At 42.2% G+C, this 25,882-nt stretch overlaps 1 protein-coding gene across 1 annotated transcript in view; it reads left to right on the top strand.

Moving 5' to 3' along the window:
• Positions 1-25,882, top strand: part of LOC130367428 (collagen alpha-1(VII) chain-like) — a 522,098-nt gene that overhangs the window by 157,745 nt on the left and 338,471 nt on the right. Inside the window, exons 27-37 of the mRNA XM_056569846.1 lie at positions 937-954; positions 1,079-1,105; positions 1,354-1,425; positions 6,486-6,566; positions 7,131-7,157; positions 20,299-20,343; positions 20,989-21,057; positions 21,188-21,283; positions 21,771-21,797; positions 25,086-25,139; positions 25,413-25,484. Coding sequence (XP_056425821.1) covers positions 937-954; positions 1,079-1,105; positions 1,354-1,425; positions 6,486-6,566; positions 7,131-7,157; positions 20,299-20,343; positions 20,989-21,057; positions 21,188-21,283; positions 21,771-21,797; positions 25,086-25,139; positions 25,413-25,484 — 588 coding nt within the window. The remainder of the gene's footprint in view (positions 1-936; positions 955-1,078; positions 1,106-1,353; positions 1,426-6,485; positions 6,567-7,130; positions 7,158-20,298; positions 20,344-20,988; positions 21,058-21,187; positions 21,284-21,770; positions 21,798-25,085; positions 25,140-25,412; positions 25,485-25,882) is intronic.

Here is a 25,882-nt window from a genome sequence, read left to right as displayed (position 1 = left end):
GGTCTCCTGTCTGTACCAGTCCTCACCATCTTTGAACTCGTTGTGGGTCAGGATAAAGTGGAGGGCCTCGCAGTTTGTGTCTTTCATCTGCGAGGCCCTCCACTTTATCCTGACCCACAACGAGTTCAAAGATGGCGAGGACTGGTACAGACAGAAGACGGGTTTCCTTCACATACGCCAATTTGTTCCTCGCCGTCTTCTAACCTAGACATGTTTTTTCCCTCACCAACCCCTTCTGTAAACATATCAAGACCTTTCTCCGTAATGTTGATGACATACTGGTAGTCTTGGATTCTTCTGAAGACGATTTCTTTAAATTCGTCAGCCATCTTAACCAGACCAATATGGAAAACATGCTTTTCACTGCGGTGTTTGGGGGTCATGAACTCAATTGTTTAGATGTTAAACTTAAAGTGGTTGGAGATAATAATTTCTTGACACATGTTGTTTTTCGTGTCACTAAAATATCTTAAAATGAAAAAAATAAGGAAAATAACCCCCAAAAAAATTTAAGAAAGAAGTTAAAGGCTTCTCTTCTTTGGTTTTGGGGTTACCATTATGCATTGTCTGTTGATAAAATATTTATACATTGTAAAACCCATGGATTTAATACATTTGCAAATTGATGACAACATGTTGTTAATTATATCACCAGGCTATGAGAATTAAGCTTTTTAAGGAGAATTAAGTTAATAATGCTGTATTTACATTATGTACATTCATGCAATACCACTGTATATAGCTTCATTTTGGCATTCTTGCAAAAGTGCGCTCTTCTAGCATCTGAACAACTAGTACAAGTGATAAAAGTTGGCAACTTGTTATTACTGTTTTTTTGTTTTTTTTTGAGTTTACATTTTAAAAGTTTAGTTCAATGTAATGTCATGTGCAGGAAAAACGAAGGTTTAAACACATATTTTATTATTTATTCTGCAGGGGCAAAAGGGAGAAAGGGTAAGCCATCTCTATATTTTGTAATGTATAGTATTTGTAAAGCCAAAATACTGTTTGTGAGAATACTCTATACTTAAAATTTAAAAATCTCACTATAGCTTATCTTACGAACAATTTTTTACAGGGTGAAAAAGGGCCCCCTGGACAGAATGTAAGTTTGTTCTTGCATGATCTTAAATTATTAATATAGTTCTTTAACTCAATAATAATTCTGTTTAATTTTAAAGAAGAAATTATTACCATTTCATATTTCAAATGTACATAAAATATAACATCTTGTATTGACTTTTTTAGCCCTTTATTTTTTTTTAAAGTAACCAATTGCAGTTTTACCATAAATATGCATTACATTGCATCAGTATGCATCTGATTTATTTGTGTTTTTTTCTCTCTATATAGACTTTCACAGGTTTACAGACCGGGGGATTAGACCTCTTCAACATGAACTCAAAAGGAGAGAAAGGAGAACGGGTGATATTATATTGACATTGTTAAATCACTAAAATATATTAATTGCCTGGCTGATTAGATAATGCATTATGTCCAATTTTAATTGTATTAACACAACATGCATAGTACTTTCAGAGTGCAAAATACCTGTTATTGTTACACAAACAATGCTGAGAACAAAAACATTCTCTTCAATGCATATATATTCACCCCTCTAAATCATTACTTGGTAGAACCATCTTTCACTGCAATTACCACTGCAAGTCTTTTGGGGTATGTCCAGGGGTCAAGTCCTGGAAAAAAAAGTGTGAGAACTCACCCATTTTCTAATACCCCCCCCCCCCCCAGTTTGCGCAAAAAGCAAACAAAAGAAAATGTCCAAGCTAAAACTTGACATCCTGCACAGTTCCAGAATTCTTACAGGCCACAGGCATACAGCTGCCTACAGAGTATAAGAGTGACACACTGTAACAAACCTCCTCCACATGTAATCTCCTTGCTACTGGGGTGACACACTGTAACAATCCTCCTCCACATGTAATATCCTTGCTACTGGGGTGACACACTGTAACAAACCCCCTCTTCATGTAATCTCCTTACTACTGGGGTGACACACTGTAACAAACCTCCTCCTCATATAATCTCCTTGCTACTGGGGTGACACACTGTAACAACCTCCTCCTCATGTAATCACCTTACTACTGGGGTGACACTCAGTAACAAACCTCCTCCTCATGTAATCTCCTTACTACTGGGGTGACACACTGTAACAAACCTCCTCCTTATGTAATCTCCTTACTACTGGGGTGACACACTGTAACAAACCTCAACATGTAATCTCCTTGCTACTGGGGTGACACATTGTAACAAACCCCCTCTTCATGTAATTTCCTTACTAGTGGGGTGACACACTGTAACAAACCTCCTCCTCATGTAATCTCCTTACTACTGAGGTGACACACTGTAACAAACCCCCTCATCATGTAATCTCCTTACTAATGGGGTGACACACTGTAACAAACCTGCTCCTAATGTAATCACCTTACTACTGGGGTGACACACTGTAACAAACCTCCTCCCCATGTAATCTCCTTACTACTGGGGTGACACACTGTAACAAACCTTGTCCACATGTAATCTCCTTGCTACTGGGGTGACACACTGTAACAAACCTCCTCCACATGTAATCTCCTTGCTACTGGGGTGACACATTGTAACAAACCCCCTCTTCATGTAATTTCCTTACTAGTGGGGTGACACACTGTAACAAACCTCCTCCTCATGTAATCTCCTTACTACTGAGGTGACACACTGTAACAAACCCCCTCATCATGTAATCTCCTTATTAATGGGGTGACACACTGTAACAAACCTGCTCCTCATGTAATCACCTTACTACTGGGGTGACACACTGTAACAAACCTCCTCCCCATGTAATCTCCTTACTACTGGGGTGACACACTGTAACAAACCTTGTCCACATGTAATCTCCTTGCTACTGGGGTGACACACTGTAACAAACCTCCTCCACATGTAATCTCCTTGCTACTGGGGTGACACATTGTAACAAACCCCCTCTTCATGTAATTTCCTTACTAGTGGGGTGACACACTGTAACAAACCTCCTCCTCATGTAATCTCCTTACTACTGAGGTGACACACTGTAACAAACCCCCTCATCATGTAATCTCCTTACTAATGGGGTGACACACTGTAACAAACCTGCTCCTCATGTAATCACCTTACTACTGGGGTGACACACTGTAACAAACCTCCTCCCCATGTAATCCCCTTACTACTGGGGTGACACACTTTAACAAACCTTGTCCACATGTAATCTCCTTGCTACTGGGGGGACACACTGTAACAAACCTCCTCCACATGTAATCTCCTTGCTACTGGGGTGACACACTGTAACAAACCTCCTCCTCATGTAATCTCCTTACTACTGAGGTGACACACTGTAACATCATGTAATCTCCTTACTAATGGGGTGACACACTGTAACAAACCTGCTCCTCATGTAATCACCTTACTACTGGGGTGACACACTGTAACAAACCTCCTCCCCATGTAATCTCCTTACTACTGGGGTGACACACTGTAACAAACCTTGTCCACATGTAATCTCCTTACTACTGGGGTGACACACTGTAACAAACCTTCTCCACATGTAATCTCTTTGCTACTGGGGTGACACACTGTAACAAACCCCCTCTTCATGTAATCTCCTTACTACTGGTGTGACACACTGTAACAAACCTCCTCCTCATATAATCTCCTTGCTACTGGGGTGACACACTGTAACAAACCCCCTCTTCATGTAATCTCCTTACTACTGGTGTGACACACTGTAACAAACCTCCTCCTCATGTAATCTCCTTACTACTGGGGTGACACACTGTAACAAACCTCCTCCTCCTGTTATCTACTTGCTACTGGGGTGACACACTGTAACAATGCTCCTTCCATGTAATTACCTCACTGCTGGGATGACACACTGTAACAAACCTCCTCCTCATGTAATCTCCTTCCTACTGTGGTGACACACTGTAACAAACCTCCTCCTCATGTAATCACCTTACTACTGGGGTGACACACTGTAGCAAACCTCCTCCTCATGTAATTACCTTACTACTGGGATGTCACACTGTAACAAACCTCCTCCTCATGTAATCTCCTTACTACTGTGGTGACACACTGCAACAAACCTCCTCCACATGTAATCTCCTCACTACTGGGGTGACACACTGTAACAAACCTCCTCCTCATGTAATCTCCTCACTACTGGGGTGACACACTGTAACAAACACCCACATTATGTAATCTCCTCACTACTGGGGTGACACACTGTAACAAACCTCCTCCTCATGTAATCTCCTCACTACTGGGGTGACACACTGTAACAAACCACCACATTATGTAATCTCCTTACTCCTGGGGTGACACACTGTAACAAATCTCCTTCCATGTAATTACCTTACTGGGCTGACATGTGACCTCTCCTCCAGCTCAGCCCCGCCTCCTCCACAGCATCACGCAGGTCCTTCATCCACAATCTTTTCTCTCCTCCACAGCTAAGCTCCGCCCCAACATGTGATGGTGACATCATCACAGGTCCTACACCTCCAGCATCTAGTAGTCCGGGCCAGGGGAGGAGACGGAGGGAGGGTAAGAACAGAGAGGTTGGTCCTGCAGGACTAATGTAACAGGGACGGCATTCCTCCTGTGGAAAAAGCAAAGGAACGCCGTTCCTGTGCGTTCCTGCAGGACTCGAGCCCTGGGTATGTCTCTACCAGCTATGCCCATCTAGAGATGGAAATGTTGGTCTTTTGGCAAAAAAGCTGAAGCTCAGTCAGATAAAATGGAGACGCAATTTTTATTTCTTTCCATAGATTCTCAATTGGATTCAGGTCTGGGCTTTTACTGGGCAATTTTAGGTCATTACCTTGCTTTGACCTAAACCTTACCATTCCATACAGCAAGTGCTGTATGGAATGGTAAGGTTTAAGTCAAAGCAAGGTAATGACCTAAAATTGCCCAGTAAAAGCCCAGACCTGAATCCTTGTCATGCTGAAAGATGAACCTCCATTCCAGTCTCAATGGTGCACATGGTGCAAAAGCAGCATATTTCACACTGCAAGAAATATGCTGCACATTTTGCTATCAGCAGACACAAGGGCTTTCCCTGCCACAACCCTGTGTGTGCAGTAATGTATGGAGGAGGGCCTGTGCATTACAGTCACGTGGGAACGATCAGTCCGCCTCCAAACCTCACTGCACACACGGGGCTGTGGCGGGGAAAGCTCTGTGTGTCTGCTCATAGCAAAATGTGCAGCCTATATCCCTCTGCACAGTGAATTTCCGACAGCATGAAATATGCTGCGTATGTGCTATGTCTGCTCTACCCTGTGAAGGCATTTGCTCTCACCAAATTTTTGGTGTAAATACACTTAACACTTTTCAGATTTTTATGTGTAAATAATTTTTAAAACCATGTACTCTTTCCCCCCAGTTCCAAATAATATGTTGTGGTGGTCCATTACCTAAAATCCCAATGAAATAAGTCTGAATCTGTATTTATACCATGACAAAAAGTAAAGAAAAGTTCAACTAGGTATATACTTATGCAAGGCATTGTATATGCGCTCTCCCACATACTGCTTTCTATTGCTACATATGACAGTGAACTTGGCCTGGGATTGGTTGCACCTTTGTCTATATCTGATCCTTACTTCAGTTTTTATCCTTAGATACTGCAATTTGTTAATAAAAAATTATCTATTGAGCAAAAAAAATATATATAATGGAATATACTGTGATTTGCTATGCTACTGGGACATATACCTATCAACACCTCTTCCTATATTGGTTAGGTGCACCACATTTCCTATTACATCCCTAACACAAAAGAGGAATGGGGTTATATAGATTTTTTTTGTTTTCAATACTTCTGTCTGTATGATTTGGGGTTCAAGGTTATCATTTAGTTTTTCATATAGTTGAGTTAAACATGATTTTTGTTACTTATTGTAAAAACACACTAGGTCTGTAGATCTGTTTACCATATATACAATGCAAGGGAAATCTTCTGATGAATACATCTGTCTATATTCTAAAGTAACCTTGAAATCATGCAGTTTTCATTCTGGCCACAAAGTATAATAATAATAATAAGAATCTGTCATTTTTGTTCTGTAGAGACCAGACTCTCCCCTTCCAACATAATGTTCTCTATAAAAAAAAAAAATCCCAGAGCATGCCAAGCAAAGTCAGCAACTCTTGCTTACTGTAAATGCTGTTAAAACTAATCTCTTAAAAATTAAATAAAAAAATTACAGTCAGAAAATGGAACCAGATTAGAAAAAAAATTCAAGTGATACATTCCCTTTCAAAAATGTATTTTGTTTTCAAAGCATGCACTTGTTTTTTTTTTCAAATCCAAAAAATATTCTTGCTAATTGTACATTTTTTAAGAGATTTGAAAATAATTTCTGAAACTGTTTATCAGTTCATTAAATTTTCTTCATGTTAATGTCCTTTATTTAACAAACCACCATTTAAATTATCCATACTTCTAGGGTCTTCCTGGCCAAGATGGTGTTCCCGGCCTTCCAGGACGTCCTGGTCGAACAGGCCCTCCAGGTCCACCAGGTCTAATGGTGAATACTTGATAAACTCAATCTATGCATTGCACAGAGGTTGTATTCATTAGATAACTCAATTAAAGGGGTAACACTTGTAGAGTTAAAGGGGTAATCTTGTAGTGTGATGGTATATTCCTAGGATAATCCATAACATTTAGTTGGGTGGGAGCCCAGCCATTGGGACACCTGCTGGCTTAGAGTATAAAAAACAACAAGGTGCCTTAATTTTTTTTCTGGCCACTTTCCTTACAAGGGAGCTGCAACATCACGTATTACAAGTAAAGTGGTGCTGTTGCCCCTGTATTCTGAAGATAAGTGGGGGTCCTGAAAGTTAGACCACACTGGTCAGAAAGTGATGTCATTTTGTAGCAATAATTAATTTCTTCTTAAATGGATAAACATCTAAGATAAAAGATTATTTATATAAACCTGTGTTGAAAAATGATATGTGAAGCTAAACACTTTCTATTAAATAAATGCATTTATATTTTTATGGCTTATAAGCATGAAATTATGAGATTCATAAATGATAAGATTAAACAATAACCTAACATGATAAACATTTGTTTTCTTATTTAGGGTCATAAAGGTTTCCAAGGAGACATTGTAAGTGATGAAGTACAGGAAGTACCAATGATAAAAAGCTCTGCAAACTACTCTCCACATCATACCTCACCACCTATGCTCTTAATCCGATCAGGGCCGGTTTTAGACAATGTGTGGCCCTGGGCATAATTAAAAGTGGGGCCCCAAATGGTAATATATTGTACCATCAATGCTTTCACATTCAGCCAATATAGGCAGGGTGGCATGCCGGGAATGTTGCTGGTGTCATAAACAATCAGGGGCACAAATCACAAGGAATATGTCTCCTAAACACACAAAATATTTATATGCCTGGTTATCAAATAATACCACTACAATGGTGTGGAATTTATATAGCCCGACACCCAGGGCTTGTAGTTATGGGTACCAGGCAGGCAAATTTCTTGGCTGCAGAGGCAGACAGGCAACCAGTGACAGCTGTCAAACAGATTTACAGCTGCAGCTATCCATGTGTGTCACGATGCCGGCTGGCAGGTAGTGGATCCTCTGTGCCAGAGAGGGATTGGCGTGGACCGTGCTAGAGGATCGGTTCTAAGTCACTACTGGTATTCACCAGAGCCCGCCGCAAAGCGGGATGGTCTTGCTGCGGCGGTAGTGACCAGGTCGTATCCCCTAGCAACGGCTCAACCTCTCTGGCTGCTGAAGATAGGCGCGGTACAAGGGAGTAGGCAGAAGCAAGGTCGGACGTAGCAGAAGGTCGGGGCAGGCAGCAAGGATCGTAGTCAGGGGCAACGGCAGGAGGTCTGGAACACAGGCTAGGAACACACAAGGAAACGCTTTCACTGGCACTAAGGCAACAAGATCCGGCGAGGGAGTGAAGGGGAAGTGAGGTGATATAGGGAAGTGCACAGGTGTAAACACTAATTGGAACCACTGCGCCAATCAGCGGCGCAGTGGCCCTTTAAATCGCAGAGACCCGGCGCGCGCGCGCCCTAGGGAGCGGGGCCGCGCGCGCCGGGACAGAACTGACGGAGAGCGAGTCAGGTACGGGAGCCGGGGTGCGCATCGCGAGCGGGCGCTACCCGCATCGCGAATCGCATCCCGGCCAGAGGCGATATCGCAGCGCCCCGGGCCCGGAGCGCTGCAGTGAGAGGAGTGTAGCGAGCGCTCCGGGGAGGAGCGGGGACCCGGAGCGCTCGGCGTAACAGTACCCCCCCCCTTGGGTCTCCCCCTCTTCTTGGAGCCTGAGAACCTGAGGACCAGACTTTTGTCCAGGATATTGTCCTCAGGTTCCCAGGACCTCTCTTCAGGACCACAACCCTCCCAATCCACTAAAAAGAAGGTTTTCCCTCTGACCTTTTTAGATGCCAAAATTTCCTTGACGGAGAAGATGTCCGAGGAGCCGGAGACAGGAGTGGGGGGAACAGATTTGGGAGAGAAACGGTTAATGATAAGTGGTTTAAGAAGAGAAACATGAAAGGCATTAGGAATACGAAGAGAAGGAGGAAGAAGAAGTTTGTAAGAGACAGGATTAATCTGGCGCAAAATCTTGAAAGGACCAAGATAGCATGGTCCCAACTTATAGCTAGGGACACGGAAGCGGACATATTTGGCGGAGAGCCATACCTTGTCTCCAGGGGAAAAAATGGGAGGAGCTCTTCTTTTCTTATCCGCGAATCTCTTCATGCGTGAAGAAGCCTGTAAGAGAGAATTTTGGGTCTCTCTCCATATGATGGAGAGATCACGAGAAATTTCATCCACAGCGGGCAGACCAGAGGGCAAGGGGGTAGGGAGGGGGGGAAGAGGGTGACGGCCGTACACCACGAAAAACGGGGATTTGGAGGAAGATTCAGAGATTCTGAAATTATACGAGAATTCGGCCCAAGGTAGAAGATCTGCCCAGTCATCCTGGCGGGAGGAAACAAAATGTCGTAAATAGTCACCCAAGATCTGGTTAATTCTTTCTACTTGTCCATTGGATTGAGGATGGTATGCAGAAGAAAAATTTAATTTAATCTTGAGTTGTTTACAGAGAGCCCTCCAGAATTTAGACACAAATTGGACGCCTCTATCCGAGACGATCTGCGTAGGCAACCCGTGAAGACGAAAAATGTGTACAAAAAATTGTTTAGCCAACTGAGGCGCTGAAGGAAGACCAGGAAGAGGGATGAAATGTGCCATTTTGGAGAATCGATCAACGACCACCCAAATAACAGTGTTGCCATGGGATGGGGGTAAGTCAGTAATAAAATCCATACCAATCAGAGACCAAGGTTGTTCGGGAACAGGCAGAGGAAGAAGAAAACCAGCGGGCTTCTGGCGAGGAGTCTTATCCCGGGCACAGATAGTGCAGGCTCGCACAAAGTCCACCACATCAGTCTCTAGAGTCGGCCACCAATAGAAGCGAGAGATGAGTTGCACAGATTTCTTGATGCCCGCATGACCTGCGAGATGGGAGGAGTGACCCCATTTGAGGATTCCGAGGCGTTGGCGTGGAGAAACAAAGGTCTTTCCTGGTGGAGTTTGCCTGATGGAGGCTGGAGAAGTGGAAATCAGGCAGTCAGGAGGAATGATGTGTTGAGGAGAGAGTTCAATTTCAGAAGCATCTGAGGAACGAGAGAGAGCATCGGCCCTAATGTTCTTATCAGCAGGCCGAAAGTGAATTTCAAAATTAAATCGGGCAAAGAACAGAGACCACCTGGCCTGACGAGGATTCAGCCGTTGGGCAGACTCGAGGTATGAGAGGTTCTTGTGATCGGTGTAAATAATAACTGGAAATCTTGATCCCTCCAGCAGATGCCTCCATTCCTCAAGTGCTAATTTAATGGCTAGAAGCTCTCGATCCCCGATGGAGTAGTTCCTCTCCGCCGGAGAGAAGGTCCTAGAAAAAAACCCACAAGTAACAGCATGCCCGGAAGAGTTTTTTTGTAGAAGGACAGCTCCAGCTCCCACTGAGGAGGCATCAACCTCCAATAGGAAGGGTTTAGATGGGTCAGGTCTGGAGAGCACGGGAGCCGAAGAGAAGGCGGACTTGAGTCGTTTAAAGGCGTCTTCCGCTTGAGGAGGCCAAGACTTGGGATCGGCATTTTTTTTGGTTAAAGCCACAATAGGAGCCACAATGGTAGAAAAATGTGGAATAAATTGCCTGTAATAATTGGCGAACCCCAAAAAACGTTGGATGGCACGGAGTCCGGAGGGGCGTGGCCAATCTAAGACGGCAGAGAGTTTATCTGGATCCATTTGTAGTCCCTGGCCAGAGACCAAGTATCCTAGAAAAGGAAGAGATTGGCATTCAAACAGACATTTCTCAATTTTAGCATAGAGTTGATTGTCACGAAGTCTCTGAAGAACCATACGGACATGCTGGCGGTGTTCTTCTAGATTGGCCGAAAAAATTAGGATATCATCAAGATATACAACAACACAGGAGTATAGCAGATCACGAAAAATTTCATTAACAAAGTCTTGGAAGACAGCAGGGGCGTTGCACAGGCCAAAGGGCATGACCAGATACTCAAAGTGTCCATCTCTGGTGTTAAATGCTGTTTTCCACTCATCCCCCTCTCTGATGCGGATGAGGTTATAGGCGCCTCTTAAGTCCAATTTAGTAAAGAAGTGGGCACCTTGGAGGCGATCAAAGAGTTCAGAGATGAGGGGTAAGGGGTAGCGGTTCTTAACCGTGATTTTATTAAGTCCGCGGTAGTCAATGCAAGGACGTAGAGAGCCATCTTTTTTGGACACAAAGAAAAATCCGGCTCCGGCAGGAGAGGAGGATTTACGGATAAAGCCCTTTTTTAGATTCTCCTGGACGTATTCAGACATGGCAAGAGTCTCTGGGGCAGAGAGAGGATAAATTCTGCCCCGGGGTGGAGTAGTGCCCGGGAGGAGGTCGATAGGACAGTCATAAGGCCTGTGAGGAGGTAGAGTCTCCGCTTGTTTTTTGCAGAAAACATCCGCGAAGTCCATATAGGCCTTAGGGAGACCGGTTACTGGAGGAAGCACAGAGTTACGGCAAGGGTTACTGGGAACCGGTTTTAGACAGTCCTTGGAACAAGAGGGCCCCCAACTCTTGATCTCCCCAGTGGACCAATCCAGGGTTGGGGAATGAAGTTGAAGCCAGGGAAGTCCAAGGAGAATTTCCGAGGTGCAATTGGGGAGGACCAAAAGTTCAATCCTCTCGTGATGAGATCCGATGCTCATTAGAAGGGGCTCCGTGCGGAAACGTATGGAACAGTCCAATCTTTCATTGTTTATACAATTGATGTAAAGGGGTCTGGTGAGACTGGTCACTGGGATGTTGAACCTGTTGACGAGAGAGGCCAAAATAAAATTTCCTGCAGATCCAGAGTCTAAGAAGGCCACAGAAGAGAAGGAGAAGGCAGAGGCAGACATCCGCACAGGCACAGTAAGACGTGGAGAAGCAGAGTGGACATCAAGGATTGTCTCACCTTTGTGCGGAGTCAGGGTACGTCTTTCCAGGCGGGGAGTGCGGATAGGACAATCCCTCAGGAAGTGTTCGGTACTAGCACAGTACAGGCAGAGGTTCTCCATGCGGCGTCGTGTCCTCTCTTGAGATGTCAGGCGAGACCGGTCGACCTGCATAGCCTCCACGGCGGGAGGCACAGGAACAGATTGCAGGGAACCAGAGGAGAGAGGAGCCGAGGAGAAGAAACGCCTCGTGCGAACAGAGTCCATATCTTGGCGGAGCTCCTGACGCCTTTCGGAAAAACGCATGTCAATGCGAGTGGCTAGGTGAATAAGTTCATGAAGATTAGCAGGCATTTCTCGTGCGGCCAGAACATCTTTAATGTTGCTGGATAGGCCTTTTTTAAAGGTCGCGCAGAGGGCCTCATTGTTCCAGGATAATTCAGAAGCAAGAGTACGGAATTGTACGGCATACTCGCCAACGGAAGAATTACCCTGGACCAGGTTCAACAGGGCAGTCTCAGCAGAAGAGGCTCGGGCAGGTTCCTCAAAGACACTTCGAATTTCCGAGAAGAAGGAGTGTACAGAGGCAGTGACGGGGTCATTGCGGTCCCAGAGCGGTGTGGCCCAAGCCAGGGCTTTTCCAGACAGCAGGCTGACTACGAAAGCCACCTTAGACCTTTCAGTGGGGAACTGGTCCGACATCATCTCCAAGTGTAATGAACATTGGGAAAGGAAGCCACGGCAAAGCTTAGAGTCCCCATCAAATTTATCCGGCAAGGATAGTCGTAGTCCAGAAGCGGCCACTCGCTGCGGAGGAGGTACAGGAGCTGGCGGAGGAGATGGTTGCTGGAGCTGTGGTAGTAACTGTTGTAGCATAACAGTCAGTTGAGACAGCTGTTGGCCTTGTTGCGCAATCTGTTGTGACTGCTGGGCGACCACCGTGGTGAGGTCAGCGACAACTGGCCGAGGAACTTCAGCGGGATCCATGGCCGGATCTACTGTCACGATGCCGGCTGGCAGGTAGTGGATCCTCTGTGCCAGAGAGGGATTGGCGTGGACCGTGCTAGAGGATCGGTTCTAAGTCACTACTGGTATTCACCAGAGCCCGCCGCAAAGCGGGATGGTCTTGCTGCGGCGGTAGTGACCAGGTCGTATCCCCTAGCAACGGCTCAACCTCTCTGGCTGCTGAAGATAGGCGCGGTACAAGGGAGTAGGCAGAAGCAAGGTCGGACGTAGCAGAAGGTCGGGGCAGGCAGCAAGGATCGTAGTCAGGGAAACGGCAGGAGGTCTGGAACACAGGCTAGGAACACACAAGGAAACGCTTTCACTGGCACTAAGGCAACAAGATCCGGCGAGGGAGTGAAGGGGAAGTGAGGTGATATAGGGAAGTGCACAGGTGTAAACACTAATTGGAACCACTGCGCCAATCAGCGGCGCAGTGGCCCTTTAAATCGCAGAGACCCGGCGCGCGCGCGCCCTAGGGAGCGGGGCCGCGCGCGCCGGGACAGAACTGACGGAGAGCGAGTCAGGTACGGGAGCCGGGGTGCGCATCGCGAGCGGGCGCTACCCGCATCGCGAATCGCATCCCGGCCAGAGGCGATATCGCAGCGCCCCGGGCCCGGAGCGCTGCAGTGAGAGGAGTGTAGCGAGCGCTCCGGGGAGGAGCGGGGACCCGGAGCGCTCGGCGTAACAATGTGTGCCCCACCACAGAAGACAACTACTACCCCGGAGGGCAGGCAGTGATCAGCAGCAGGTATAGGGTTAATTTGCTGCATGTTCCTTTAAGAAATGCAGGGAAACAGGGTACGTCTAAGGTCTGATCAGTCCTGGCATCCCTGATATCAAGTAGTGCGGGGAGCAGGAGGAGAAGTGCTGAATATGGGCTAGGCCTGGCCAGAGCCGCAAAAGCAGGGTTGAGTCCCCTCTAGAGCTTCACATTGTGTTAAGTTGCAGGCAATGGGACTCTGCTGCAAGTGGAATTCCAGTTGGAAATTCTGTAGTGTGAACCAAGCCTAAGAGTGCAGTCATAGCAACTACACATGCACCATCACTTGCAGGTGCCAGAAGCATTAGGCTTCTTTCACACTACGGTCATATTCCTGCATTTTGACAGCCGTTTTTCTGCTGAAAGAGATCATGAAACAATAGACAAAATAACTGAACGTAACAGATGATAACGGATGACCAATGTCTGTTATTTTAACGGCATTCTGTTAAAATAACAGACATGTTCCATCCGTTATTTCATCCATTATAGTTCGTTATTTTATGTCCGTTATTTTATTTCCATGTTCTGAGCATGCGCAGTACAAATAACGGATCATAATGGACGTTAAAATAATGGGCTCTAACTGATGTCAATTGTAAACATCCGTCACACATAGACTTCAACTTTAAAATTTTAACGGCAAACCCGACAGATCAGAGCATGTGTTAAAGAAGCAAAATGTAGGGGAAAGTGCAAAATGTAGGGAAACCTTAGTAAATACTGTGGAAAAAAATTATAGGGAATTAAAACCCACAAAGAAAACTCCACTCCACTCTTAGTAAATCAGGGTCATTATCTTTATTCTGTAGGTCCATACGATTAAACTTATACACAATTTATAGAGGTTTTGTTTTATTTTACTACTTTAATAAAGATCTATATTTTTGTATAAAAATTAGTATGCTTAAAATTGTCCACTTCTGACCCCTATAACCATTTTTCTTTTGATGGCACGTTTTCATCGCGTTCTATTTATTTTTTTCTTGTATATGCAATTACAAAAAATATGTTTGTCTGGATTTTTGGCTTTTTTTTAACGCTTGTGCCCTTGACCGTGTGGTTTAATTAACATTATAGTTTAATAGTTCAGACATTTACGCACACAGCAATACAACACGTTTATGTTTTTTTTTTTTTACATTGTTTTATTTGAAAAATGGGAAAAAGAGGGGGTGGTTTAAACTTTTATTAGGGAAGGGGTTAATGCATATTTATTACTTTTGTTTCTACACTTTTTTTGTCCCCATAGGGGACTATAATATGCAATCTTTAGATTGCATATACTGATCAATGTTGCTCCACAGAACAGCATTGAGCAGTGTTTTCGGTGCTCTATTGCTCCAGCTTGCCAAGGCTGACAGGAGCTTTAGTCCACCGATCAGACAGAGAGGAAGAAGATAAGAGACCTCTCGCCGTCCTCTAGGCTGCTCGGGATGCCGCGGTTTCGCCGTGGCAGTCCCGATCAGCGTGCAAGCGGCAAAGGTGCGGAGTCAAATAACGTAGCAGAAGGTCTGCATACACGGGTAAGGCAAACATGCAATATGGAATGCTTAATCTCAGGCTAGGGGCACTGAATATCCGGCAGGGAAGTGTGGGAGGTGCATGGACTTATAGGATAGTGTCAGGTGTACACAATAATTATGGGTGTACTGGCCCTAACGGATGGGGACACGCCCGCCAGAGCTGAGACAGAGCGGAGGCAGCAGGGGAGAGAGGTGAGTGACGGGCTGGGATTCGCATACGGGCGCGTCAGAGTGCGGGACATGACAGTTTGAGAAGTTATTTAATACAATATAGCATATGTGCCTTTTAAAAAGTATAACTATTCCCTTCAAAAAATAACGTGATGGATCTGAAAAGGTGAGATGGAAAAAAATGTACAAAAAGTGCGATTGCAGATTAGAGTTAATCAGATTTAAATTTATTGATTTGTATTAAGTCTACTGCTCATTATAGACAGATTGACTGTTGCAAATGTGCCAGAATTCTGATGTAATTCATAACTTGTGCCACAGTTTAAATATTTTCTAAACACTTCCCTGCCATGTCTGAAAAAAGGGCTTGACCTTAATAAAAGGGGTGTAAGTTAAAATAAGACATAACAGTTGGTCAAACTTAGACTAGACAGTCTAACAATATGACATTTTTTTCAAAAAGCCTGAGCTACTTTGATAAATCTGGTAAGTAATCAGACTGTCTCAAAATTAGACAGTTGTAGTCAATGTGGGCCTTTTTATGGTAGTCTCAGCCATTGTGTTTACTCATTGTCACCAATGAACATCAGATCTTAGACTTTTATGTCAGTTTAACCCCTAGATGACCCATGACGTACATGTATTGCATGGACCATCTGGTACTAAACGCATCACGCTGTGCATTTACCCTATGCATTGCAGTTCTATGAAGTGAGTAAAGGAGATGCACTCGGTTTATCGACTGTAAGTAAAGGCTGCTATCAGCAGGCACCACCCACAGTTGATATATTGCAATAAGGTATATTTTTAGTACACAATATCACGTATTAAATATATAAAAAAAAATAAAAAATATATATATATATATATATATATATATCTAGGAAGAATCCAGTCAGGCTTGACAAAGGCTGCATTGGCAGCAGAAACGTTGCTAACCTGTATTATCATGGAATAAACCACTGTTTTTGCACTTGAATCCTCCGTGTGCTGCGGCATCCTTCCTAGATGTCTACCTTGCCTTGACCGGGGCTCTATTCGCTGCATGCACCGCCATCATATTACTGTGGGACGTGCTGCTCTACCTTTTCTTATGCTATATATATATATATATATATATATATATCAAGGTTTTTAAGGTAAATTAGACAAACCAAGTGTTAGAAGCTTTCATTGCGAAACCATGTGAATACACACTACATTCTATTTTAAGTACACATGTAGCGTGGGGATGAACAAGATCATATGTGAATACAAGCAGTGTTCAATCAAAAGAAGCATATGCCCACAAGTTAATAAATATTCAGCCAACCCATAAGGGAGGAATTATACTTGTAATAAACCTTATATGTATATTTATGGACACTCAGTAGGCACATCCTCAATTAGGATAAATACGCCCTCATTTATAAAGGACATACCTTTAATTATCATAGACACGCCCATAATTTGAGCATAAGAGGCACTGAGAAAATAGAGCTGGGGGGGGGGGGGGTGGTCTCCAATACAGGAGGAGAACGAAGGCTGGAGGAAGCTAACAGAGGCAGCTATCTTAAAGTGTATGACTAGATGGATCCACCATGCTGGATAATGTACCTAGTCCATATATTTGGAAGAAATTCCAGTTGGTGAGATAAGACTTAAAGGGGTATTCCAGTGGGGGAAAAAAATTCATATCAACTGGCTTCAGAAAGTTAAACAGATTTGTAAATTACTTATATTAAAAAATCTTAATCCTTCCAGTACTTATCAGCTGCTGAAGTTAAGTTGTTATTTTCTGTCTGACAACAGTGCTCTCTGCTGACACCTCTGTCTGTCTCAGAAACTGTCCAGAGCAGGAGAGGTTTGCTATGGGTATTTGCTCCTACTCTGGACAGTTTCTGAGACAGACAGAGTTGTCAGCAGAGAGCACTGTTGTCAGACATTAAAAAAAAAAAACTCAACTTCAGCAGCTGATAAGTACTGGAAGGATTAAGATTTGTTTTAAAGAAGTAATGCACAAATCTGTTTAACTTTCTGGAGCTAGTTAATATGAAAAAAAAAGATCTAGTTTTTCACTGGAATACTCCTTTAACCCGGGCCACGGCGGGTCGGGCCCAGCCTCTAACAACGGCCGGGACCCATGGCTAATAGTGCGCGGCATTGATCGTGCTGCCACACACTATTAACCCATTAGACACAGCGTTCAAAGTTGAACGCCGCATCTAAAATGTAAGTGAAACAATGCCGGTTAGCTCAGGGAGCTGTTCAGGATAGCCGCGGTGAAATCGCGGCATCCCGAACAGCTTTCAGGACAGCTGGAGGGTCCCTACCTGCCTCCTCGCTGTCCGATCGCCGAATGACTGCTCAGTGCCTGAGATCCAGGCATGAGCAGTCAAGCGGCAGAATCATCGATCACTGGTTTCTTATGAGAAACCAGTGATCAATGTGAAAGATCAGTGTGTGCAGTGTTATAGGTCCCTATGGGAGCTATAACACTGCAAAAAAAAAGTGAATTAAGATCATTTAACCCCTTCCCTATTAAAAGTTTGAATCACCCTCCTTTTCCCATAAAAAAAAAACAGTGTAAATAAAAATAAAAATAAACATATATGGTATCGCCGCGTGCGGAAATGTCCAATTATAAAAATATATCATTAATTAAACCGCACGGTCAATGGCGTGCACGCAAAAAAATTCCAAAGTCCAAAATAGTGCATTTTTGGTCACTTTTTATATCATGAAAAAATGAATAAAAAGTGATCAATAAGTCCTATCAATGCAAAAAGGGTACCACTAAAAACTTCAGATCACGGCGCAAAAAATGAGCCCTCATACCGCTCCATACGTGGAAAAATAAAAAAGTTATAGGGTCAGAAGATGACAATTTTAAATCTATACATTTTCCTGCATGTAGTTATGATTTTTTCCAGAAGTACGACAAAATCAAACCTATATAAGTAGGGTATCATTTTAATCGTATGGACCTACAGAATAAAACGAAGGTGTCATTTTTACCGAAAAATGTACTGTGCAGAAACGGAAGCCCCCAAAAGTTACAAAATGGCGTTTTTTTTTCAATTTTGTCTCACATTGATTTTTTTTTCCGTTTCGCCGTCATTACAAAGTACAATTTGGTGGCGCAAAAAATAAGCCATCATATGGATTTTTAGGTGAAAGATTGAAAGTGTTATGATTTTTTAAAGGTAAGGAGGAAAAAACGAAAATGCAAAAACGGAAAAACCCCGGGGCCTTAAGGGGTTAAAGACACAAACCTATGTAGCTCTCCTAAATGATTAACTTATGCCATTACATGAAGATACTTATGCTAAGAACTGCCATTTTATGATGCTTTATTGTTTTATGTACTGTCTGCCATGGTGTCAAGAAGATCACAATAAAATATATATTTTTAATGCTACCAAAGAGCTCCTGATTAATCCCTCCACGGTCAGACCAAAATATAGTTTTTTAATAAACATCAGCAGTCATGCTTCTGACAGATGCAGCACATATTACCTGTACATCCGATTCTCCCCCTCCCCCCGCCCCCAGACATGACTCCCTGGGGGCAAAAAAAGATAAGGGGGAGTCCTCACTCCTTACCTTTTCCCATTTTAAAATAAAAACAAACAAACATATTTTGTATCTCTTATCAAAATATAACATTATTAGTGAACGGTGTAAATGCAGAACAACAACAAAGTCCATAATTGCTGATTTTTGGTCATATCACATCCCAGAAAAAAATGTAATAAAAAATGTAAAAAAAAAAAAGATCACACAACAAAATTGAGTCCCCAAACAGCCTCAGGCTGGGTTCACACTACGTTTTCTCCCATACGGGAGAGCATACGGCAGGGGGGAGCTAAAACCTCGCGCTCCCGTATGCCACCGTATGCGCTCCCGTATGTCATTCATTTCAATGAGCCGGCCGGAGTGAAACGTTAGGTCCGGTCGGCTCATTTTTGCGCCGTATGCGCTTTTACAACCGGACCTAAAACCGTGGTGTGAACCCACCCTCATTGACAGAAAAATGTAAAAAGCTATAGGGGTTAGAAAAGGGTGATTTTAAACATACTGATTTTGTTAAAACAAAACAAAAAAAAATGCAAATATGGGTATTGTTGCAATTATATTGACCCATAGAATAAAGATGATGGGGGGGGGGGGGGTATTTATTAATGGATTTATGTGTTTGGCGCATTCTCTCCACTGTCGTTTTTTACATTTTCTCAAAATCACACGGTCCTATGTGTGATTTTTGTTTTGGTCAGTAATTCATCATTTGCGCCAAGTGCAATTCACCGCCAAGAAATTTTTAACATGGAAAACACACAGCAATGTCAGAAAATGAAAGGCGTCAAAATACATTAAAAAAATTGTTTGTGAAAGCAGCAACGCCTCCGGGGCTGCACACTACTATCTCATGACATAGTTGTCTCTGAGGGACCTTCACCCTCCATTCTGCCAGCATCAGACATGGCCACACAGGTTCAGGAAAGGTTTGCACTAAGGGTAACAAAAAAAAAAAAACACTCAAGTTAAAAAAAAATCTATTTCATCTGGTGGCTATAAACCCCACAAAAGAAAATAACTCATGTCGCTTGCTGATATACTGCAGGACGGACTCCGGAATGACTGCACTACAGGGTAAAATACGCTGTCCTCTGTGGCGGTAAGTTAGGTGTAAAAGGCACTGTGAACTGCTGATTTTGTCGTTTGCTCCAAAATTACTAACAATGTGCGCCAAATAATAGATTTGGCGCATGTCCGCAAAAACCAAAGTGAAAAAAAAAGGGTAAAAAGGAACTATCAACAGGCAAAATTGATAAATACCCCCCAAAAGTTGCAAAGTTGCATTGTTTTCTTTTGTCTTGTTTTGGTCATTAATTTATTTTTTACAATCACCCCCCCCCCCCCCCCCCCCCCCCCGCTCACACACACACACACACACAGATAGTACTCTTTTTGTTGCACCATTGTTTTTGCTATATGGAGGTTCTTCATATACCATGTGATCAAATATTGTGTACCATCCCATCAGGTAACCTCATCAGGATGAGCCCTGTACTATAGATATACCTTTCCTGGGCTACCTTAAACCCTACAAATTATACAGGGAGTAACCGAATCCTACAGGGCCATAACATTCATCCAGGTTTCATTCTCCATAAACACTTTGTACTGCCTAAAACAACAGCTTGCTCAGTTGATTGCCTGTAATTATTGTTGGTTGAGTTGAATGTACAGTCAGGCTTATCTACTTCTGTTTTGCTTAGTATCAAAATCCTTTTATTATGCTACATTTTATCAGTCTCATTAATTTTAGGGACCTCAAGGTTACACGGGACCTCCTGGACCAAAAGGTGACAGAGTAAGTTTTTCTTCTACATCTTGCAATTAGGATAATTAAATGTTTTTATGTTTTTCTTTATGCATTTATGACAGTTTCTTTCTGTAAAGAGAGGAGCACCTGGTCGATGCAAATTATGGTAAAATGATTGTTTTTGCACGTCCGTATTATGGCCCCAACTGTGCTCACTGCAACATTCAGAAGCTTAGAAATGCACCTGTTACCAATGCGAGACAGCTTTTTACTTTGACCCATCATGACATGTGTCTTGTGTGACACCTTGGCAATGAGACCTTTTGTAGGCTATTAGTTGGGACTGGATCAGCTGATAATAATTTGCATTGACAAGGGGCTGGATAGCTTTTTAATTATATATGATATATTTTAGCTGTTGTCTTGGCTCTAGTTGACATAGGGGGGATTCTTTAAAACCTGTGCTGAGGAAAAGTTGACCAGTTGCCCATAGCAACCAATCAATTTTATTATTTTGTTTTTCCGAAGCCGTTTTAAAAATGAAAGAGGCGATCTGATTGGTTCATATGAGCAACTGATAGCCTTTTCCTCTACACAAGTTTTGATGAATCTCCCCCATAGTGTTTATCTACCGTAGTTTTATTGCAAGTATTTTCAAAACTGTTAATTTCTTAATATCATTTCTTGGCATAGGGGGAACCTGGCTATATGCTGGGTGGAGTTGATGGATTAGCTGGGCTTGGTGGCATCCCTGGATCCCCTGTAAGTATATACATTTTTATTATTTTGTAAATGTAATTGGGCACAGAATAAAAAGTAGCAAAACTTTTTCGAAAATAGTTGGTATCAGATTGTAGTAGGTGTCTTTAATTTTTAATTGTTATGTTTGCAGGGCTCAAAGGGTCAACCGGGTTCTCCTGGACATCCAGGACCTCCTGGCGTTCCAGGATTCCCTGGGCCACAGGGTCCCCCAGGAATTTCCATCAAGGTATGTGTTCAATACCTTCAGTGCAACCATATTAACCTACTGACAAAAATGTATGGAAACCATTACTCTGTGTGTACAGAACAAAATCAAATGTATGAAACATGTCAAACTGCTTGAAGAACAAATCATAAATCGATGATTATACCAATAGGTGTTTTCAACTGATCTTGGCCACTGTTTGTTGGCAGATTATAGGATATAGATGATTATTGGACAGTCACAGAAAACATTATAAAACTCTCTTGATCATTTAAGGTAGATCCAGAAGAAAAAAAAGTAACACATTGGCCCAGATTTATTAACCTGAGAAAAAAAAAAAAAGGTTTTGCCCATAACAACCAAACACAGCTCAACTTTCATATCTTAACGAGCTCTGGTAAAATGAAAGCTGTGATTGGTTGCTGTGGGCAAATCAGACAGTTTCTGTCATCAGATGCCATAATTAATTCTAACTATATTTACTTTCTGATCAAACAACTTTTTACAGGGTGAACCAGGTGAAACAGGAAGCCAGGTGAGCATAGCTGATTGTTATGTTTTTTTTTATCATTAGTTGACAATTGTCTTAAATTTTTCATACCTGAAAATTTCAATTCCTGGCAGGCAGCACAGAATGGGTTAAGTTAGTCCCCCTGAACTTGCCAGCAGAGATAATCAGCAGATAATTAAAGTAATTAAGTAATTAGCACTAATCACAATAAGCTCCCTCAGACCACATAAAAGGCCATAGATTGAGAAACACAGCAGAGTATTTTAAAGCATGCTTTAATAGGGTGGGTAGTCTGTGCTGCCTACGAACTCCAGGAATTGAAATTTTCAGGTAAGAAAAATTTAAGACATTCCTGGATGTCCTTCGGCAGCACAGAATGGGACTTGAGTAGCATAGAAAAATAATAAAGGGAGGACATTACTTCTCAAACGCTTCTTCCAGCACTGTCTTGCCTAGGGCTGAACTACTGGATATGTCTAGATGGTAGTGATGAATAAACGTAAACAATGAAGCCCATGTTGCCGCTCTACATATCTCTTGTAGTGGTACAAACTTCTGCCCATGACGTTGAAGTTGCTCTGGTGGAATGAGCTTTGCGGTCTTTTCTCAGGTTCCAGACCTTCCTTCTGGAAGCAAAAGTTGATGGTATTCTATATCCAGTTTGTGATAGTAGACTTTGCTGCTTTAGACCCAATTTGGACCAAACTGGACGAATAGATATTCCAAACATTTGAAGGATGAGGTTCTGGAGATGTAGTAGAGTACGGACCTTCTGACATCCACCTTTGACACTTCCTTATTGTCTGAAAAAGATGGTAGGATAATCTCTTGTTGTAGATTATTAGTAGAATGAACCTTAGGGATGAACCCCGGCAGGATACGAAGTACGATGGCATCTTTCAAATCCCTGAGGTAAGGTTCTCGACATGACAGCTCCTGGATTTCACTGACCCCGCGGGCTGAGGCAATTGCAACCAGGAAACAAGTTTTCCACATAAGAAACTTCAGATCGATTCATTCTAGAGGTCCGAATGGTTGGGAGGCTAGGCATTTAAGAACCATAGATAGGTCCCAAGATGGAATAGGCTTCACTCCCTTTAAAAACCTCTTCACCAAAGGATTGTTGGAAAGATGACCTGCCCTAAAGTGATTAATGGCTGTATATTAAACTTTCACAGTTGCTTTCTTCAAACCTTTGTCTAGACCTTGTTGCAGAAATTTCAGAACTAAAGGGACTGTAACATTCTGATCAGGGAAGACGGATTTGAACAGTCTCCATATCCTCATATAACACTTTTTTGTACCTGGTTTGCTGGCACTTTGCAATGTTCCAATGACCTTATCCGTGAGGCCTTTATTCTTCAGTGACTTTAGTTCACCTTCCATGCCATTAGATTCAGTGATTCTAGGTTCTGATTACACATCCCTTTCTGTTTCGGGAGATCCCTTCTTTTCGGTAGATGCCAGAACCTGTTGAGAGAAAGACCCCTGATCACTGAGAATCAGGCTCTTCTCGTCCAGTACGGCAGGATTACCATAGCCTGAGGATTCTCCCTATAAAATAAAAACTGAAAACTGATATCCCTTCTGAGTGCAGAAGAAAAACTCTGCTGTGTGTCTCAATCTATGGCCTTTTATGTGGTCTGAGGGAGCTTATTGTGATTAGTGCTAATTACTTAATTACTTTAATTATCTGCTGATTATCTCTTCTGGCATGTTCAGGGGGACTAACTTAACCCATTCTGTGCTGCTGTAGGACGTCCAGGAATTATATTTCACAGTGATTATCCTCCTTCCAAAGCTCTACACAGCCATGTAATACAATAATGTAAAAGAATGGAAGCAATGATATAAAATACCATCTGCACCCAAGGCTAGGTTTACATCTGTGTCAAAGTTCTGTTCGGAATGTTCATCACAAACTCTGTCTCTGACAAAAAAAAAACTAAGCCTGACAGTCCACTGCACAACAGACACCAATGGGTCTCTACAGGTTCCCCATACAGAGCTCCAGCGCAGATGTTAACCTAGTCTTCAATGAAAAACTAAGAATCAAATTCTTGAGGAACATGGACAGTTATAATAAAGTATTTTTTTTGTTATCACTTAAATGTACATATTTTGGCTTACATCTATTGTTAAGTATATGGCAGCTTTGTGTGTGTGTGTGTGTGTGTGTGTGTGTAAATTGGGCTGATTTTTTGAGACACATTGATTGTGAGGCGTTGGGTGTGGGGAAATCTTTTTGCAACTTTTTTCTTTATCATCAATTTTTATTTTCGCCAAAATGAGAAATTGCCAAAAAGTGTTGGTAAAGTCAAAATGGAAACAGTAGAAGTTGGACAAAAACCTTAAAGGGGTATTCCAGGCAAAACCTTTTTTTTTAATATATCAACTGGCTCCGGAAAGTTAAACAGATTTGTAAATTACTTCTATTAAAAAATCTTAATCCTTCCAATAGTTATTAGCTTCTGAAGTTTTCTGTCTAACTGCTCAATGATGATGTCACATCCCAGAAGGTGTGCATAATGGGAGAATATCCCCATAGGAACTGCACAGCTCCCGGGACGTGAGTCATCAGAGAGCAATTAGACAGAAAACAACAACTCAACTTCAGAAGCTAATAACTATTGGAAGGATTAAGATTTTTTCATAGAAATAATTTACAAATCTGTTTAACTTTCCGGAGCCAGTTGATATATATATAAAAAAAAGTTTTGGCCTGGAATACCCCTTTAAATATTAGAGGAAAATGCAGGCATAAAAAGAAATCCAAACAGGCAGGCATTTCCAAATGCACCGTATTTATTTATAGTAATCAATTAGGCAGAAGACTCTCCATCTTCACTCTTCAAATACGATGGTGCAAGATTTACCATTATTTTAAAGAAAATTTGATGTGGTCAATTTTGCTGTAATTTTAACTTGTAGTTAACTTTAGTTTATTTACCAATATGCATTCCTAAACCTATTGATTTTTAATTATTATTTGCATATTTTGGTTTGTTTTTCTTCTGTATGTTTAACTATATATTAGTCTGAAGGAGATTAGTTATACTTGCTTTTCTCTTTGTGCTACACTGAAAGTAAAATACTCTGCAAAATCTAAACTATTTATTACAACTTAAGTCTGACTTAAAGTGTCATTGTCATTTCAAAAAAACTTTTGACGTGTCACAGAGACATTTCAAATGTTTGGATCAGTCTGGGTCTTAAGGCTGAGATCACTACCGATTAGTAGAAGGAGCACACAATATATGTCTATGGAAAGGTCAAGGTACAATACTGATGCAGCAAACCAAATTTATATAGGGTCTTCGTGGAAAACCTGGATTAAAAGGAGACAAAGGAGATGCAGGAGAAACTGTAAGTTAACCAACAGTTAATTTCTTTATGTTTACCTTTATCAATCATTTCACATTAATTGCTTATACAGTATCATTCTTTCCATGGACTATTTTTTATAACCTGTGAACTTATTGACCATTTTAATTACTAAAATATGACTAAAAATTAACCTTTCCTTGTCTTTATGTCCTATTTCTTTTCATTACTTCTAAAAATACTGTAGATTGACCTTTCAGTAATTGTAATGTTCATAACACTAAAGTTGTGTTCTACATTCATTTTTCAAAACAGGGCAGAGCTGGGTTGCCAGGTCCTATAGGTCTTGATGGTCTTCCAGGACCTCAAGGAATAAAAGGTGAAAAGGTAAAGTATGCATAAAAAAATTAAGATATATATCTATGTATATATCTATATCTATATGGCTATATTTTTGTGAACTGACTATTTCCTGTTGAAGTTCTCTCCCTCAAACTACAATTCTCATAATTCCTTATTTGTAAGTGTGAGGTCACTTTTCTCAATCCCACACATCAGCCACCCCACCCATTGAAACATACACCTGTGCTCCCTCAAAGCAATAGACTAGTGTTTTCTGACCAGGGTGCCCCCCATTGTTGCAAACCTACAATTCACTGCAGAATGATCTCCCTCCCATCCAGCGGTCACTACCCCCATTGAAGCAAAGACAGGCTACCTCTGAACACTTGACTAGTGATGTGATGTCTTGGGCCGCACTGCAACCAGGAACACTCATTTTGCAT

The sequence above is a fragment of the Hyla sarda genome, chromosome 4 (assembly GCF_029499605.1).
Source record: "Hyla sarda isolate aHylSar1 chromosome 4, aHylSar1.hap1, whole genome shotgun sequence".
Lineage (NCBI taxonomy): Eukaryota > Metazoa > Chordata > Amphibia > Anura > Hylidae > Hyla > Hyla sarda.
This window is presented reverse-complemented; position numbering and strand designations above follow the sequence as displayed.